The 17,795-nt window shown below is 44.1% G+C and overlaps 1 protein-coding gene across 3 annotated transcripts in view; it reads left to right on the top strand.

Moving 5' to 3' along the window:
- Nucleotides 1-243: 243 nt before the first annotated feature.
- NPR3 (natriuretic peptide receptor 3) overlaps nucleotides 244-17,795 on the top strand; it is a 70,826-nt gene continuing 53,274 nt past the window's right edge. For 2 of the 3 annotated variants that reach the window (XM_077755799.1, XM_077755798.1), the window contains exons 1-2: nucleotides 244-994; nucleotides 12,564-12,686. In XM_077755799.1, coding sequence (XP_077611925.1) covers nucleotides 244-994; nucleotides 12,564-12,686 — 874 coding nt within the window. Of the gene's footprint in view, nucleotides 995-9,759; nucleotides 9,806-12,563; nucleotides 12,687-17,795 lie in introns of those variants that run through there. The other variant, XM_077755801.1, reaches the window with a different exon arrangement.

Below are 17,795 nucleotides of genomic sequence, written 5' to 3'. Positions count from 1 at the left end.
ACAAGCTGTGAACTTTTTCTTCCTTTTCTCTCTCTCTCTCCCTCTCTTTTTTAAAACGAGTGACATTGCACAGAAGGACTCTTCCTCTGTCTTTTGTTAAGTTAGTGAAAGGGGTATTCTGTTTTCTCTGAGCGCCCAAGGGGGCGCAGGGACGTCGGAGAGAAGAGTGGGGAGGCAAGGGGAAGGGTGGGTGGGGGGCAGAGGGCGAGTCGGCAGCGAGGGCGAGCGCTTTGCCGCGGCACGATGCCGTCTCTGCCGGTGCTCCCTTTCTCCGAGTGCGTCTTGCTGGTCTGGGCGCTGCTGGTCGGCAGCACCGGCGGCGGCGAGGGCGCAGGCCCGGGCGGAGGGCGCCGGGAGAGGGAGGCGCTGCCGCCGCAGAAGATCGAGGTGCTGGTCCTGTTGCCCCGGGACGACTCCTACCTGTTCTCTCTGGCCCGGGTGCGGCCGGCCATCGAATACGCGCTGCGCAGCGTGGAGGGCAACGGGACCGAGCGGCGGCTGCTGCCACCCGGCACTCGCTTCCAGGTGGCCTACGAGGACTCGGACTGCGGCAACCGCGCGCTTTTCAGCCTGGTGGACCGCGTGGCGGCGGCACGCGGCGCCAAGCCCGACCTCATCCTGGGGCCGGTGTGCGAGTACGCGGCGGCGCCGGTGGCCCGGCTGGCGTCGCACTGGGACCTGCCCATGCTGTCGGCAGGGGCGCTGGCCGCCGGCTTCCAGCACAAGGCCGCGGAGTACTCGCACCTCACGCGCGTGGCCCCCGCGTACGCTAAGATGGGCGAGATGATGCTCGCCCTGTTCCGCCACCACCAGTGGAGCCGCGCCGCGCTCGTCTACAGCGACGACAAGCAGGAGCGGAACTGCTACTTCACCCTCGAAGGGGTCCACGAAGTCTTCCAGGAGGAGGGGTTGCATACGTCCGCCTACAATTTCGACGAGACCAAAGACTTGGATCCGGACGATATCGTGCGCTACATCCAGGCCAGTGAGCGAGGTGAGCAGGAGCGCGCCCCCTCTCCCGGCCCTTAGCCAGCTGCTCTCTGCGGCTCTCCCTGCGTGCCCGGCCGCTCCTCTGCGGACTCCACTACCCACTGCGGCGCACACGCGGATTCGCCGGGGTGTGCGCCGTGGGCTGCCGCACCTTTGACTATCGCCCCGCATTCGAGGTCATGCGGTGAATGTAGAGGGCCTGGGGGAGGGGCGTCTGAGCCTGCAGCTCCCGCTTGCCCGGGTCCGACAGGTGCTGCGGAACCGCTTGGGCTTGTTTCTTCCTCCCTCCACCTACGCCAGCGCCAGGCTGGGGGTCGGGGGCGCGCTCCGGTGCTCTGCTCCAACCACTGTCTGAAAACGTCCCAAGGCCAAACGAACCTGTTGCTCAGTCGTTTACCGGCGTGTCGCTCCCTACTAGTGCGGGAGCGGACGCTTCGCAGCTGGCTCGCGGCTATTTGGCTAGCTTGGTTCTCCGGGTTTCCCTGGCTGTTTCTCCCCCAAATCCTAGCTTTCTTTTAAAGGGTCATTGTTTCGCCCTTCTCATTTTTTACCCATGGTGCTTATAAACGAGCTCGTGCGGTTTCCACCAAAAATGCCTCGCTGTGTCTGGACTCACTCACCACCCGCACCTCTTACCCCCGCCCCTGGTGTGCTGTGGTCTCTAAAGCGTCCTGACCGAGGCTTTGCTCGAGAGAGCGCTGGAGAAGCGGGCGCTGTACTGCTTTTCCAAGGGCGCCCCCTAAGTTTTCAACCCGGGTCTGTGGAGGCTTGAATAACCACCAAAGTGGGCAAAGCTCAAGGTTAAGGATGGCGGCTACGGCTACAGGGAGCGGGAGGAGAAGCGGGTGGTCGCGGATACTTAACTGCAGAAGCCCCCCAGTGAGGCCCGGTTTACGGCGGTATAGGCTGCGTGCAGGTGGGCCCAGGTCCCACTCTAGTGCGGTTCCCTCCTTCCGGGTGTCAAGTTTGGCGCGCAGGGTGCTCAGGGAATCCCACCTCTGTCCCCCTCGGCGCGCACGCGCCTGGATTGTCAGCGGTGCAGTCCCGGCAAAGCTCCCCACGACCCCACGATCCCACGACCCCACGCAGAGAAGCCAAAGGGGGGAAGGGCTGAGCCAAACACAGGGCTAGTCCACGACTTGGCGTGGCCAGGCGCCTGGGCGCTGGCCGTGGGACCCCGCGCAACCGGAAGCCGGGGGCGTCAGGAGCAGGTGAGAGTGGGCGCAGGCTCCACGGAGGAGGACGCTTTGGCCACCCCTCTTTCCCAGTTTGGCCACTCGGACTCGGCTCGGGAGTGAACGCACTCTTTAGAGGGACGGGGCGGGAGGTGTTGACAGTGGGGATGCACCGCCAAGTTCTGAGCGTTGAGCTCCAGGCTGTCTGCGCCGAGTCCTTGCCAGACAAGCAGGCAGGGTGCCGGGTTCGCTGATTATGAAAAAGGGCGCTTGTGTCCAAAGGCTGCGGACTCGCCGCGCCCGGCGGAGAAACCCACGGATACTTCTTTCTCCTCTCCCCGTCTCCAGGTTACCGCAGACCCCTGCAGCCCTCGGGTTTCCTTGTTCCTCCGAACCTGATTCTTCAGCTCTTGGCTTTGAGGGCCCGGCGTTTCCAGCGCCTGGCTTTGGAGGCCAGGAAGGGCTGAGAACTGGGGGCGGGTTGCCCTGCGGGCGCGGGCCACGATCTGCCGAGGCGTCCAGGCTGCCCCAGCTCTGAAGGTCCAAATGCTGGTGGTGGTGAGCCATGTACACATGGCCTGCGATTGCTGGCCTAGGGGAGCGGTCAGCCCAGACGTGGACAGGCCCCTCAGCCTCACAATGGTGTGGCTGAGGCAAGGGGTAGAGAGGCGCCAGTGTCCTGGCAGGCCTGGGGGCTTCAGAGGCCCTGGGCTAGAGTCTGGTGCTCCCGGTTATTTTCAATCTTTACCAAAGCCTCAGAGCTATTCCCAGAATTTTTTGCTGCCGCTTCCAAGTTTGAATTTAGTAGTGGAAGTTTGCTGGGCTGAACTGTATTCTTTACAGGTGATAAGGCTACCATGCTTACTCTAAAATACATTTCCAGGGGCACCTGGGTGGCTCAGTCGGTTAAGCGTCAGACTTCGGCTCAGGTCATGATCTCATGGTTCGTGGGTTCGAGCTCTGCATTGGGCTCTGTGCTGACAGCCAGCTCAGAGCCTGGAGCCTGCTTCGGATTCCGTATCTCCCTCTCTCTCTGACCCTCCCCTGCTCACGCTGTCTCTCTCTCTCTTTCAGAAATAAATAAAACATTAAAAACAAATAAAATACATTTCCAGCAGTGACTTGGTGGAAGTATAAATATTCAGTAATATAAAACAAAATAGTTTCTCTCCTGTCTTCACCCCCACTCCCCATTTCTCTACCCCCAGGAGAGAAAGTTGCCTGATAACAAAGCTCTCTCTGGGGACCTTTAAAAAAAAGATTTTTAAATGGTCATTTATTTATTTAAAAAATGTTTATATTTAAAACATAAAAATTATGTTTTATGTTTATTTTTGAGAGAGACAGTGCAAGAAGGTGAGAGACAGAGAGAGAGGGAGACACAGAATCTGAAGCAGGCTCCAGGCTCTGAGCTGACAGCACAGAGCACTGTGGGGGGCTTGAACTCACAAACTCTGAGATCATGACCTGCAGAAATCCAAAGTCAGAAGCTTAACCGACTGAGCCACCCAGGCCCCCCAAAATGGTTATTTATTTATTTTGAGACAGAGAGAGAGCAAGTGGGGGGTAGGGCAGAGAGACGGGGGTGGGTAGCAGGTAGGAGTGGGGGTGGGAGAGAATCCCAAGCAGACTCTGAGCTGTGGGCACAGAGCCCAGTGCCCCGCTGGATCCCACAGACTGAGACATCATGGCCTGAGCCAAAATCATGGCCTGGGCTGCTCAACCGACTGAGCCATCCAGGCGCCCCTTTCTGGGAACATTTTACTAATCACTCTTACTTCTCCATAAGTGGTTGGAGTGTTAAATAGGGCTTCAGTATGGTTTGGCTCCCAGAGTACCTGCCTGGCTCAGGCAGTTACTGGTGAAACAGGTGGACTGCTACTAAACCTCGGTACCTTAGGCTCCTCAGGTAAAGTAGGGGGGTTGGGGCACCCCATCTTGGGGATGCTAGGAGGGTTAAATAGGCTAACACATGGAATGTGCTGAGGCGGTGCCAGACACGTACTGAATGCTCAGTAAATGTGAGGTTTTATTGTAGTTATTGTTGTTGTATATATGTGAAGGTAATCACCCTTACAGAGGTGAGGCCATGCGGTGGGGAGAGAACCCTGAGAGGAGAAGGGGGTGCCCTGGCTTTGGCATCTCCACTCAGCTGCTGCGTGGCCTGGGCAAGGCACTGACTTTCTCTGCGGTAGCACTTCCTCCCTGAAACGGTGAGGTTGGATGAGAATCACGCCTCTTCATGATGATCCTGGGTTTGGATTTGTGCTCACTGAGATCTGAAACATGTGACTGATCACATTTTTGTCCGTGAAAACTACCTGTTAAAGCTCAGAGACTGGAGAGTCTCCCATTGCCCCCTGTTCTGGAGATAACATTTCTGGCACTTGTTTTGATCTTAAATTAGTCTTTATTATTTTTTTAATGTTTATTTATTTTTGAGAGAAAGAGAGAGAGCATGAGTGGGAGAGGGGCAGAGAGAGAGGGAGACGCAGAATCAAAAGCAGGCTCCAGGCTCTGAGCTGTCAGCACAGAGCCTGACCCAGGGCTTGAACCCACCAACCATGAGATCATGACCTGAGCAGAAGTCGGACACTTAATCGACTGAGCCGCCCAGGTGCCCTTGATCTTAAGTTCGTCTTTAAGATCATATACAAATGTTTGAATTTCTTAATGGGTAAAAACTGATAATGCCACCATCTCAAATAATAATATGGCTAAAATTTCATTTGGCCATGTGCTGTACTGTAAAATTAAGAACTGAGGGATATTAATCATTCCATTTAGGGACTTTGCACTGAAGTCAATAGTTAAAATTTGCCTCCCCCTTTTACCTTTAGCCAACATGTATCATCACCAAAATACACACACCTGACAATATAGTCATAAAAAATAATGATCTTTATTTAAATTTGATTCAATTCTGCAGTCCACTGCTGCCCTTAATATTCTATACTCAGCAATAAATTTAGTTTCAAAAAGGCTAGTTTAAAAATAAAATTTTTTTTCAAGCAATAGAGGCTAGCAGTTGTTTTATCTTTACATCTTATCAGATGTAGAACCAGAAGTATCACATACACACGCATTTTTTTGTGTGAAGAACTGTAGTTTTATCCTTTTAGTTATTAATATGTCATTAATCTGGCCTCCATAGCAACTGTAGAGATAGCGGTATTTAATCAGGACAAGAGTCATTTATTTTTAGAATTTGCCTGGGGTAAAGGACCAAGTAAGTAGTGGGTCAGCAGAATTTTTGAGCGAAGAATGCAGGATAAGTGTAAAATAACTATCACACAGCAGGGGAAGAAAGAAGCATTGTAAGCTGTAGTGTAGAAATTCTGAAAGCCTTTGGAATAGATGGAACTTTGTGAACAACAAAAATAAAAGTGCAATCTCTATTTTGCAAATGAAACCCATTGTTGTATAGTGTAGGAACAACCAGAAAGAAGTATTTTTTTAAAAAAAAATATTAATTTTATGGGAGTTAGTTATACAGTTACGTAGTTTAAAAAGTCAGAAGCTTGGGTGCTTGGGTGGCTCAGTGGGTTAAGTGTCTGACGTTGGCTTAGGTCATGAATCTCACAGTTTGTGAGTTTGAGCCCTGCATTGGGCTCCATGCTGACAGTGCAGAGATTGCTTGGGATTCTGTCTCCCTCCCTCTCTCTCTGTCCCCCTGACCCAAATAAATAAATAAACTAAAAAAAAAAAAAAACAAAACACTAAGATTACACAAGCCTTATTAGGAACAAGAATTTCCTATCTCCTACTTCCTATTTCTCATTTCCCAGAGGAAAGTATTTTCAACTCTTACAGCTATTTCTGTAGATATTTGACTTCAGACCTCCAAATAACATGTTCCTTTGATTATTTCAGTTTTCAGTCTTCTCTCTTGGCCTCCCCATGGAGGATGATAATTTAGTTCTCTTCTACCGCGTATTAACCACACAGTCAAGTTTTTCCTTGCAGCCATCCTTTCCAATGGTTGTGTGAACATTTTTGGTTAGCTCAGTATTCAGTGTCTGTATCATTATTGCCTTCTAAATGCTGTTTGTAGTTGGGCCATATAGGCTAATACAATGACATTTCCTTTCTTCCTCTAGTTTTCCTTGTGTTAAAAAAAAAGTCTGTTTTTGATTGTTTGCTTAGTTTCCTATGAACTTATAACTAAATCACCTGTCAACTCTATTTGAAGCCCCTTGAGATGTTCNCCCCCCGTCCTCATCTCCCATTGCCTCCTTGTCTCTCTCTCTGACTAGATCCCTATGTGTTCACCTTTCTTGGCTTTTGCTCTTGGTTTGGTGGAACACAGCCTCCAGGAGTTTTCTCAGAAAGGGTGGATGAGAGCTAAAGCTTGATACCTTTCATGACTGAAAATGTCTTCATTCTACCCTTATACATTATTATGGCATTCTAGGTTGCAAATAATGTTCTCTCAAGATTTGGAGGATTGTCTTCTAAATTTCACTGTTGCTACTAGGAAGCTTGAATGGATTTGGATTCTTGATCTGTTGTTTGTTAACTGTTATTTTATTTTCCTGAAAAAATTTAGAATTTTCTCCCAATGTTTTAATATTTTTAAAATTATTTTATTTTTTTATTTAAAAAATTTTAATGTTTATTTGTTTTTGAGAGAGTGAGAGACAGACAGAGCACGAGTGGGAGAGGGGCAGAGAGAGAGGGAGACACAGAATCCAAAGCAGGCTCCAAGCTGTCAGCACAGAGCCCGGCACGGGCTTCATGTCATGAGCCGTGAGATCGTGACCTGAGCCGAAGCTGGACACTTCACTAACTGAGCTATCCAGGCACCCCTAGAATTGTATTATTTTGATGTTCAACCCAGGCTTCCTGGATCAAAACTTTACTTTTCTTATCCCTTTTCTCCTATTTGCCACCTGTCTTTTATTCATTTATATGTGTGTGTGTATGTGTGTGTGTGTGTGTGTGTGTGTGTATTTATTTATTAATTAAAGTTAGTTAATATAAAGTGTAGTCTTGGCTTCAGGAGTAGAACCCAGTGATTCATTCTTACATATGACACTCAGTGCTCATCCTAAAAAGTGCCCTTCACTGCCCATCGTCCACTTAACTCATCCCCCCACCTACCTCCCCTCCAGCAGCCCTCAGTTTGTTCTCCATATTTAAGGGTCTTTTATAGTTTGTCTCCCTCTCTGTTTTTATCTTGTTTTTCCTTCCCTTCCCCTGTGTTCACTTGCTGAGTTTCTCAAATTCCTAATATAAGTGAAATCATATGATATCTGTCTTTCTCTGACTAATTTTGCTTAGCATAATACATTCTAATTCCATCCACATTTTTGCAAATGGCAAGCTTTCATTCTTTTTCATCACTGAGTAGTATTCCACATTTTCTTAATCCATTCATTAAGACATTTGGGCTCTTTCCATAATTTGACTATTGTTGATAGTGCTACTATGAACATTGGGGTGCATGTGCCCCTTGGAATCAGCATTAAAATTTTTTAAAAAAATGTTTATTTAGTTTTGAGAGAGAGAGTGCGTGAGTGGGGAAGGAGCAAAGGGAGATGGAGACACAGAATCCGAAGCAGGCTCCAACCTGTGGAGCTCAAACCCACAAGCTGTGAGATCATGACCTGAGCCAAAGTCAGACGCTTAACTGACTGAGCCACCCAGGTGCCCCTCAAATCAGCATTTTCGTATCCTTTGAGTAAATTCCTAGTAGTGCAATTGCTGGGTTGTAAGGTAGTTCTATTTTGAATTTTTTGAGGAACTTACAGAGTGATTGTACAAGTTTGCATTCCCTCCAGCAGTGCAAAAGTCTTCCTCTTTCTCCATACTTCACCAATCTCCGTTGTTTCCTGAGTTAATTTTAGCCATTCTAACAGTACCACCTGTCATTTTAAAAGAAACTTATTTAGATATTCCTTTGACTACTCCCCAGATTTCTATTAAGTTTTGGTTTCTAATTTCTGCTACCATATTTTCCATTTGCAGCACACGGCATATCTTGCTTCACTTTCATGATGTAACATCTCTTTTCTTTTTTTTAAAAAAAAAAGTTTATTTATTTATTTTTGAGAGTGGAGTGAGCAGGGGAGGAGCAGAGAGAAAGTGGGAGAGAGAATCCCAAGCAGGTTCTGTGCTGAGCCAAAACCAAGAGTTGGTTGCTTACCCGACTGAGTCACCCAGGCGCTCTGAAAATATGTTTTATTACTGGTAAAACTTATGGGAAAATATGGATTTAGATTTGTTGCCAGGAGGGCCTATTTGCTATTATTTCTCCCCTAATATGTGCCCTCTGCAAGCAGACATACCCTAAAAAAGGAGGGAAGAAAAGGCTGGGTCCAGCATGACATTTTTGTTTTTAGACTCACCAGTCCAACAAGTTACTCCTTTTCCTTTGGGGCAGGTGAGGGGAGAGGGGTAAATGAAGGTCCATTGAGAGATGAGGAGCGTCACTCTATTAGAGGTTGCTCCAGTTGGACACCTGAGCCTGGGGAAAAGTTCCCTCTAACTCAGTTATGCTACCTGCACCGTTTCTGGTTCTCTGAATTGACTTCTGTCGCCACCCTCTGCGCTGCTCTCTGCCATTCTTAGAGTGATTGCAAGAACATGTTACGATAGTGAGACGTCACACACAGAAGACACTGGGAATCAGATGGTGGCAGATGCCATGGGACATCACAAGGTCTTTGGCAAGGAGAGAAAAATAGAGCAGAATGATGACAGTCCATCCAGAAACTTCAGATCACATCATCATCCCCCTTCTGGAAATTTAACAATTTGACCATAAAACTTAGTATTTATATATTTAACTGTACTTAAATACAGCACAAATCATCTTAATTGACCTTTATTTAAGCAGCGTGTAGGATTAGCTGAAGCTCTCTTTTTCTCTATACATTTTGTTGACCGTTGGTCAATGCTGGTAGTTGTATACTTCTCCTCAGTATGCCTACACTCTTCTCACACTTGTCCATATCCTTTCCAAGAGTTGTTGTCAAATCTGTTTATACCACTTGTACTTATTATAAGTATGTGATTTAATTAGTTATTATATAAACTGATGAAACATGAGTAAGAAGAGAAAGCTATTTTAGTGAAAACTATTTTAAACCTTCTGACAGATTGTATAAAGGCAAGTTGCTAAAAATAGTTGCTTTTGAGTTAGGCATGAATGAAATAGCCGTAAGAGATTAGGGAACAGCCTACAGGTCTAGAAGGATTCTGCCTTCTCTCTGCTCTGCTGGTGTCTGTAAGTGCTTGTCCCAACTTAAACAGATGATAATGTGCATTATGGATTTGTTTTATGCAGGAAAAAACAAATATCCTGCCCATGAACTTGGAAGTTAAGATTTCCTTTTTGAGGGGCACCTGGGTGGCTCAGTTGATTAAGCAGCTGACTTTGGCTCAGGTCATGATCTCGTGGTTCGAGCCTCGCATCCGGCTCTGTGCTGACAGCTCAGAGCCTGGAACCTGCTTCAGACTCTGTGTCTCCCCCTCTCTCTGTTCCTCCGCCACTCCTGCTCTGTCACTGTCTCTCAAAATTAAATAAACGTTAAATTTTTTTTAAAAAAATCCTTTTTGAGAGTTTAACCACATGGTCAATACAAAATGGATGAGATCTAAAATAATCAAAATCGGGGCACCTGGGTGGCTCAGTTGTTGAGCATCTGACATCGGCTCAGGTCATGATCTCAACATTCTTGGGTTTGAGCCCTGCATCAGGCTCATTGCTGTTGGGTGCAGAGTCCTCTTTGGGATCCTCTGTCTCCATCTCTCTCTGCCCCTCCCCTGTTTGTGCTCTCTCTCTCTCAAAAATAAATAAACCTAAAAAAAAAAAAAATCAAATGCTTAGATAGACACACTGCTGCTGTGGGTACTTTTGCCCAGCCCAAGCAGGTACTGACATTTTAAAGAAAGAATGTGTCTGTCAGAGGGTTTGGTCTTGGTGGTGATGGGAATAGGGAGAAGGAGATAGATAGGCCAGGACTGTAGAAATAGACAAAGAAGAGATAGAGGGGCAAGTGTTGGGCAGAGCCCATCCAGACTTGGGGAAGCTTGTGCTCCGGCCTAAGGTCACAGCCTGCTTGGTCCTGGGCCAGGTATAGCACTCATATGGATTCTTAGGGTTACCAAGGCCTGATGCCTTTGGGTGCCTGAATCTTCCAACTGACCTCCTCGATTCTGATTTCATCCTCACTAACATTCTACTGCTTACAATCTGGCTTCTCAGTGTGCCAAGCGTGTGCTAACACAAATGTGTTCGTCACCACTCTGGTTATCACTGAAATTAAGTAATCTGCATCTCAGGGTATCTAAACACACCTGAGTTAGGGGGCACCTGGATGGCTCAGTTGGTTAAGCGTCTGACTTCGGCTCAGGTCATGATCTCATGGTTCACGGGTTCAAGCCCCACACTGGGCTCTGTGCTGACAGCTCAGAGCCTGGAGCCTGCTTCAGATTCTGTGTCCCTCCCCCCTCCCCCACTCCTGCCCACTAGCACTCTGTCTTTCTCAAAAATGAATAAACATTTTAAAAATTAAAAAAAAAAAAACCTGAAACATCTAAGTTAGGTTATTGGGACTCTGCTTCCCAGCAATGACTATTCTTTAAGTGCTGACAGCATCAGGTTCTATATGCAGGAGTTTAGAGCCAGGCTCCAGACTATGGTCAGTTGACAGAAAGCTGCTGGTGGACAGGCAGCTAGAGGCTCCCGGGCCTTCTGCAGGCGCCCACTCTTGGAATCTGCGCTCTTCAAACTTGTCAAGCCTTGGCCTTCTGGCTTCTCTGCAGGACTCTGTGGCTCTTTGGTCATTTCTAGAATTGAATCAGAGCTAAAACAAGAGTCTAGGTCATAATGAGTGATGAAGAGTTTCTTTGAAAGCTTCCTTGCTAAGGCACCTTGGAATTTGACTATTTATTCCAAATACATAACAATGTTTCTAGGCACAGACAACACCTACCTCTGCAGGTATAGACCTTTAGGAGTTTTGTACTGTTAAAACTTGTTCTCCAGAGCTTTTAGGCTGTACATTGAGCCTGTTTGTGGTAAGAAATGTCAGAGTCATGATGGAACACTTTGAGTTAACATGCACAGTGCACAGAATATCAAGTGCATAACCCTTCACGTAGGTTTGTTTTACGTCTTTCAGCAGCCATGCTTTTACGAAGAACGTATCCATCGCGGAGGGCTGCATGCATGGTGATAACATGGTTACAGCCCCCCAGGCCTCTGCAGGCTTCCTCTCTCCAGATATGCAACAAAACACAGTGGCCTGGGTCATGGGGAACAGGAGCCATCAATGATGATCAAATTAGCTGGATAATGGCCAGGTACCCACTTCACTCTAGGTGGCAGGAAACAATGCTCTGGAGCTGTTTAAAGCTTCCCAAAATTGGCAAGTGTGGGTATAAGCCTGAAGTCCTGTTAACTATTTCCTATATATGTTGAGACAGCTTGAGAAAAATGTTTCAAAATTCAGACAGCAGAAAGCTTACACCACTCACTGCGTCCTCTGATTTGCCAAATGACTGTTCTCCTTCAAACCATTCAGTTTGCCTCTCCAGGAAAATGTATTTTCCATGATGTTAAGTACAAAAAGCAGTTGACACACTTCACTGGTTTATATTGGGCAAATCTGATGATACATTTGAAGTATTTTTAAAACATTTTATTATGAAATAATTTTATATTTTTGGAAAAGATATAAGAAAGTATAAAGAACGTTTGTACAGCCATCACCCAAATTGTGACCAATTGTTAACATTTCGCTACAAATGCTTTCATTCCAAATCTCTCCCCTCCTCCTTCCCCTCCTACCCTTCTTCAAACACACACACACACACACACACACACACACACACAGACACACACACACGCACACACACAATGATCTTTTTATGGACCATTTGAAAGTAGGGCCATCATGCTCCCTTACCCCTAAATACTTGTCTGTGTTTCCTAAGAAAAGGGCATTCACTTATGTAACCGGAGTATAAATATGAAAAGCAAAAACTTTAACACAGATACAACACTGCTATCTAATTTACAGACTTACTCAAATTTCTCCAGTTGTCTCAGTAATGCCCTTTATAGCAAACTTTTTTATTATTATTTTTTTAAAGATCCAGAATCACACATGGTATTTAATTTTCTGCTCCTCAAAGTCTTTTTAGTTTAGAACATTTCCTCAGGCTGTCTTGGTTTCCGTGAAACCGATCGTGTTCATGAGCACAGGACAACTATTCTATAGACTGTCCCTCAAGTTGGGTTTTTGGCCTCTCTCCTGATTATATTCATGTTGCCCATTTGACATTTTGGGTCTATGTTAGGATGCTGTCCCCTGCCCTGGTTTCCACGTCCTCACTCTCCTCTGGGAAGGGGCGTTTCACGCATGCTGTTTGTTCCTCCTTCCCCAGTGGTGATCATGTGTGCAAGCAGCGACACCATCCGGGGCATCATGCTGGCAGCGCACAAGCACGGGATGACCAGTGGAGACTACGCCTTCTTCAACATCGAGCTCTTCAACAGCTCCTCCTACGGTAACTGCCTTTCCCCTCTCCCCTCCCTCGAAGGTGTCAAAACGAGGTCACAAGAATTTGAGTTACGTCCATAGATTCAAAGGATCTATGGATCCTTTGAATCCATAAAAAGGATTTTAGAAATCTGTGATATGAACACTCCCAGGACTTCTTGTAAGTTCTCCCGCTTTCTTCTCTGAGAACTCAGCAAGCAGGTACCTCATACTGGTGATGGCAACAGACTTGTTTGGAGCGAGGATAGCTCTCTCCAGCCCTCCAGATGGTCATAAATCTCAGCCCTAAAGACCCCTCCTCAATGTGTTTCCAACTGCAGGTTGTTACCACGATTAACTATTGGAATAATGTTAGTGAGATTTGGGCATAATTTTTAATAGTATAGACTAGACTATATCAACATAATAAAATATGCCAAAGTGTATCACACATTGCATGTGTATTATTTCATAAAACTTTTATTTTGGTAATATAATTGTATGTGTGTGTATGTTTATGCATGTTACACATATGTTTGTAATGGGTTATAGCGTGAAAATAAAACAACCATTACTGTAAATTGAAGTAAATCGTTTGAAAGCTACTGCTCCCAGGCCCTCTTCCTTCCAGATTACTGCCCATTAAGCTTCTCTTTTGTAGAAGTTTGAGATCCACCAACACATATGATTGAAAGAAGAATATAATTAAAAAATTTTTTTAAATATTTGTGTACTTTTGAAAGATACAGAGAGACAGAGTGGGCAGGGGAGGGAGAGAGAGGGAGAGAGAGAGGGAGACACAGAATCCGAAGCAAGCTCCAGGTTCTGAGTTGTCAGCACAGAGCCCGATGCGGGGCTCAAACCCACAAACTGTGAGATCATGACCTGAGCCCAAGTTGGGCGCTCAACTGACTGAACCACCCAGGTGCCCCAAAAGAATATAATTTCTTAAAATGGATGTGGGGAAGTTCCCAGTGTTCCTGTGCTGAAGGGTGTTTAAGAAACCCATGAAGATCGCAGGTACAACACATTTCCTCCATATGTGATTAGGGCTCTCTCTGAAGGGGACGGCATAGGGCAATGGGACATTTTCTCAAGTACTGCACCTTGGCTGCTCGAAGCTGAGCAATTATAGGGAATCGTAAGTGTGCTTATTGCAAATGGCTTGTATATGCTGAACTCTACTTCCCAGTTCTTGCTATTGAGATACAGTTAGATGGGATGTAAACCCCGAAGCATCCCCCTCAGTTTCCTGCTCTGATACCCTGGCTTATTCAAGCAACCCAAGCAATAGAGCATTGCACATAATCAGATAATAAAACACAGTTCTCACAGGGATAAACAAAAGTAGCTTCTGCTTCCTGTAGTGGATAAGATTGGAGATTTGAGGCTTGAAGGATAAACATCCATTTTTCCCCCTCCTTACTGCCACCTTTGTCTTTCTCCTTCTCTTTGCATAAGCAAAGTGGTGCTTTTACTTTTTGACCACAGATCAACATGTAATTATGTTATTGGCTATAGCACTGAGTTCACTGAGATAGTGGTAGACTGGTGAAAAATGAAAAACATCCTGAGTTTTGTAAGCTGGTAACACATAGTATTTGTTTGGAGAAAATGATGTGAACGCACATTATAAAGGGCCAGTGCAATGCAAATATAAAGAACTAGAATTTCTTGCATCTACAGGTAAGCTTGTATTACTTTTCCTTGCTAATGATAATACATGAATATTACAGAAAATCTGAGAAACATAGAAAATCATAGGGAAGAAAATAAGTTACTATAATACTGCCACCCAGCTAAACATATATTGATATTATGTAGAAGTATGTATGTCTTGCTTATTTGATAAAAAAACAGGGGCACCTGGGTGGCTCAGTTGGTTAGGCTTCCGACTTCAGCTCAGGGCATGATTTCTCAGTTCATGAGTTTGAGGCCTGCATCGGGCTCTGTGCTGACAGCTCAGAGCCTAGAGCCTGCTTTGGATTCTGTGTCTCCCTCTCTCTCTGCCCCTCCCCCGCTCACACTCTGTCTCTCTCTCAAAAGTGAATAAACATTAACAGTATTTAAAAAAATTTTAAAAACATATTTACAGAAGTATTTCCCAATAAAATGGTGATACTATTTCAAGTGTGGCTACATTGTATTTTATAATGCTGATATGCCATCTTTATGTAAATAGTCTGTCATTTTTCCGTATTTACGCTGTTCTTAGCTTTTTACTCTTAGGAACAATGCTATATTGAGTGGCACATGCACATACACGTAGTTATACATCTATATGATCTGTAGGATAAGTTTCCTGAAGTAGAATTTCTGGGTAGAAAGTTCTCAGTTTTGATAGATAATGCCAAGTTGACTTCTAAAGAGATTTACCACTTCATGCTTTTGCAACAAACTATGAGATTGTCTGTTTTTCTGCATCCTTACATCATCTAACTTTTAAAAGTTTTTGTATATTTGAATTTCTTTTTATGTTCACAAGCAAAGGTTTTCAGCTTCTTTATTTATATTCTGTACCTTTCTTGTTGAGTTCATTCTTAGATATTATGTTTTCTGATTGTTATTATGATGGTGATCTTTTCCCATTACATTTTGTAATTGTAGTTGTTATGTAGATAATCTATGAGCTTTTATTTACTTATTTTGCAAGAATTCCACATATTAAATCTTCTCTTCTGGTAGTTTTTATATCATTTTCATATAGCAACAAGAGTTTTTCCTTCATTTTGACAGTTGAATATCTTATTTTTCTTTTCTTATTGCATTGGCAGGAACCTCCAGAATATTATATTAACAATGGTGACACATAAATTTTTGACTATTTGAATTGAAGTAGATGTTAAAGTATCCTTTCATTTCTAGTTTATTGAGTGTGGTTTTAAAAATTGGAAATGAGCAGCGAATGTTATCAAATACACTTGACATATACTTTTAATAAATTTCCTAATATTGAGCCATTGTAGTATCCTTGGAATTAAGTACACTTTGTCATGATGACTTTTTTAGGTGCACTGCTGATTTTAAGTTTTTAGAATCTTACTTAGGATTTTTAAGTCTATATTCGTGAGTGAGATTGGACAGTAGTTTTCTTGCCTTGAGATGGTATTGCCAGATTTTAATATCAGGTTTATATTAGCTTTATAAAATTAATTGGGACACTTTCCATTGTTTTTGTGCTCTAGAACAGTTTATATACCATAAGAATATTCCTTGAAAGATGGAAACAATTCAACTCTGTATCTGGACCTAACTTCTTTTTAGAGGTAATTTTTGAAAAACTTAAAAAAAATAATTTTGTAATAATTTTAGACTTACAGAAAACTTGCAAAAATAATATAGAGAGTTCACGTATATCTTTTACCCAGATTCCTCTAATGTTAACAACTTAAATAACCATAGTGCAATTATCAAAATAAGAATATTAACATTGGCACAATACTACTAACTAAACTATACAAGTCTTATTTGAAATTTACTACCTTTCCTCCTAATGATCTTTTTCTGTTCCAGGATCCAATCCATTTAGTGGTTATATCTCCTTAATCTTTACCAATCTGTGATATTTTCTTAATCTTTGTCACTTATGACCTGACACTTTTGATGAGTTTGTTATTTTGTAGAATGTCTCCCAGTTTGGATTCATCTGTTGTTTTCACATGGTAAGACTGAGTTTATATTTGTTTGGCAAGAATACTACAAAAGTGATACTGTGTCCTTCTCATTGCATTATATCAGTGTATGATCAGTGTATAATTTTGGGTCAACTTTTTAAAACATATTTTTCCATGAATTCAGTTTTTCTGCTTCTTGAAAACTTAATTGCAGAGTTATACAGTGTACCCTATACAACCTACAAAGTGTCCTCGGTATTTCTGACTAGGTTCCCTTTCTTTTTTACCTGATGGTTGCCAGGTTTTGGGCTCTGGCATCAGTCTCTCTGAGGGGCTGTGCTCTTGGCAAATTGATGCAACCCTGCCCTCCCCCACAAGTCTTGGTTTCTTCTAATGATAATAATAGTACTTATCTCATGGCTTCACATAAATAAGGTAATGTATGTGAGATACATAGCAAACTTCTTGAAACATAATGAATGTTTAATAAATATTAGCTTTATTATTAGTCTTAGTTTACTTTGATGATTATAGTTACTCAAAAAATGGTAAGTTCATACATTTTTCTTGCTATAGCTTTATAGATAAGTTTAGGCCATACATTCTGTTAACAAATTAACCAGCTTTTATCTAAAACAGCCTAAGAATGTATGTAGGTACATTAGGAGTTACATCCCACCTATATGGATTTAAACAAATGTAGAGCTTTATCCTCTCACCTGTCCAGAGGTGGGCAGTCAAGAACAGAGATGGTGGTTCCTTAGTGTCATCAAGGATGGACATTTCTGTTTCCTGGCTCCCTTAATCTTAGTGAGCAGTGTTCATCCTCAAGATCACAAGATGGTGGCTAGGACTCCAGAGATTGTGTCTTCGATCTAGGCAGGATGAAGGGGGAAAGAGACCATCTCAGTTGATTCAATTCTGTTTGAAGGTCTCTCTGGAAACCCTCTCATTAGCTTCTGCTTGCATATTATTTGCTACTCCTAGTTGTGAGGGATGCCAGGAAATGTGTGCTTTCAGCTGGGCTCATCGTTGCCCCAAATCACTTTAGGAATCTGTTACTAAGGGAGAAAGAAGAATGGATGGAGGGAAACAAATGTCCATGTTGGCCACAGACCCTGAGCCCTTTCCTCCTCAGAGTAGAAGAAGTAAACAGAATCTTATGGCAGGCAGGGGGACCTGGACCAAGGTTCTGGTGTTCATCATCAGTAAAGGGGTCTTCTTTGAGATTTTTGTGCCCAAAGAATCAGATATATGTTCAGGAAAAGTTTTTCAACATCCTCCCCTCCCTCTGCTTCCTGACACCAAACTGTATACCAGTTCCAGCAAAAGGCTCTCTTTTAAGTAATATTTAACTTGCTATTGGATTAAAAACCATATGGATAGTGTGTCCATATTTATTGATTACTGGATTATTTGGTCTTGATGAGTACTTAAAAAATGTCAGATTTTCCCACATTATATTGTTACAGGAATTCAGAATATATTATGGGGGGGGGATCCAAGTGATGGAAAATAAGACT

The sequence above is a fragment of the Crocuta crocuta genome, unplaced genomic scaffold (assembly GCF_008692635.1).
Source record: "Crocuta crocuta isolate KB4526 unplaced genomic scaffold, BGI_CrCroc_1.0 scaffold222, whole genome shotgun sequence".
NCBI classification, from domain to species: domain Eukaryota; kingdom Metazoa; phylum Chordata; class Mammalia; order Carnivora; family Hyaenidae; genus Crocuta; species Crocuta crocuta.
The sequence above is the reverse complement of the archived record's forward strand: the minus strand, read 5'-3'. Positions and strand labels throughout refer to the sequence as shown.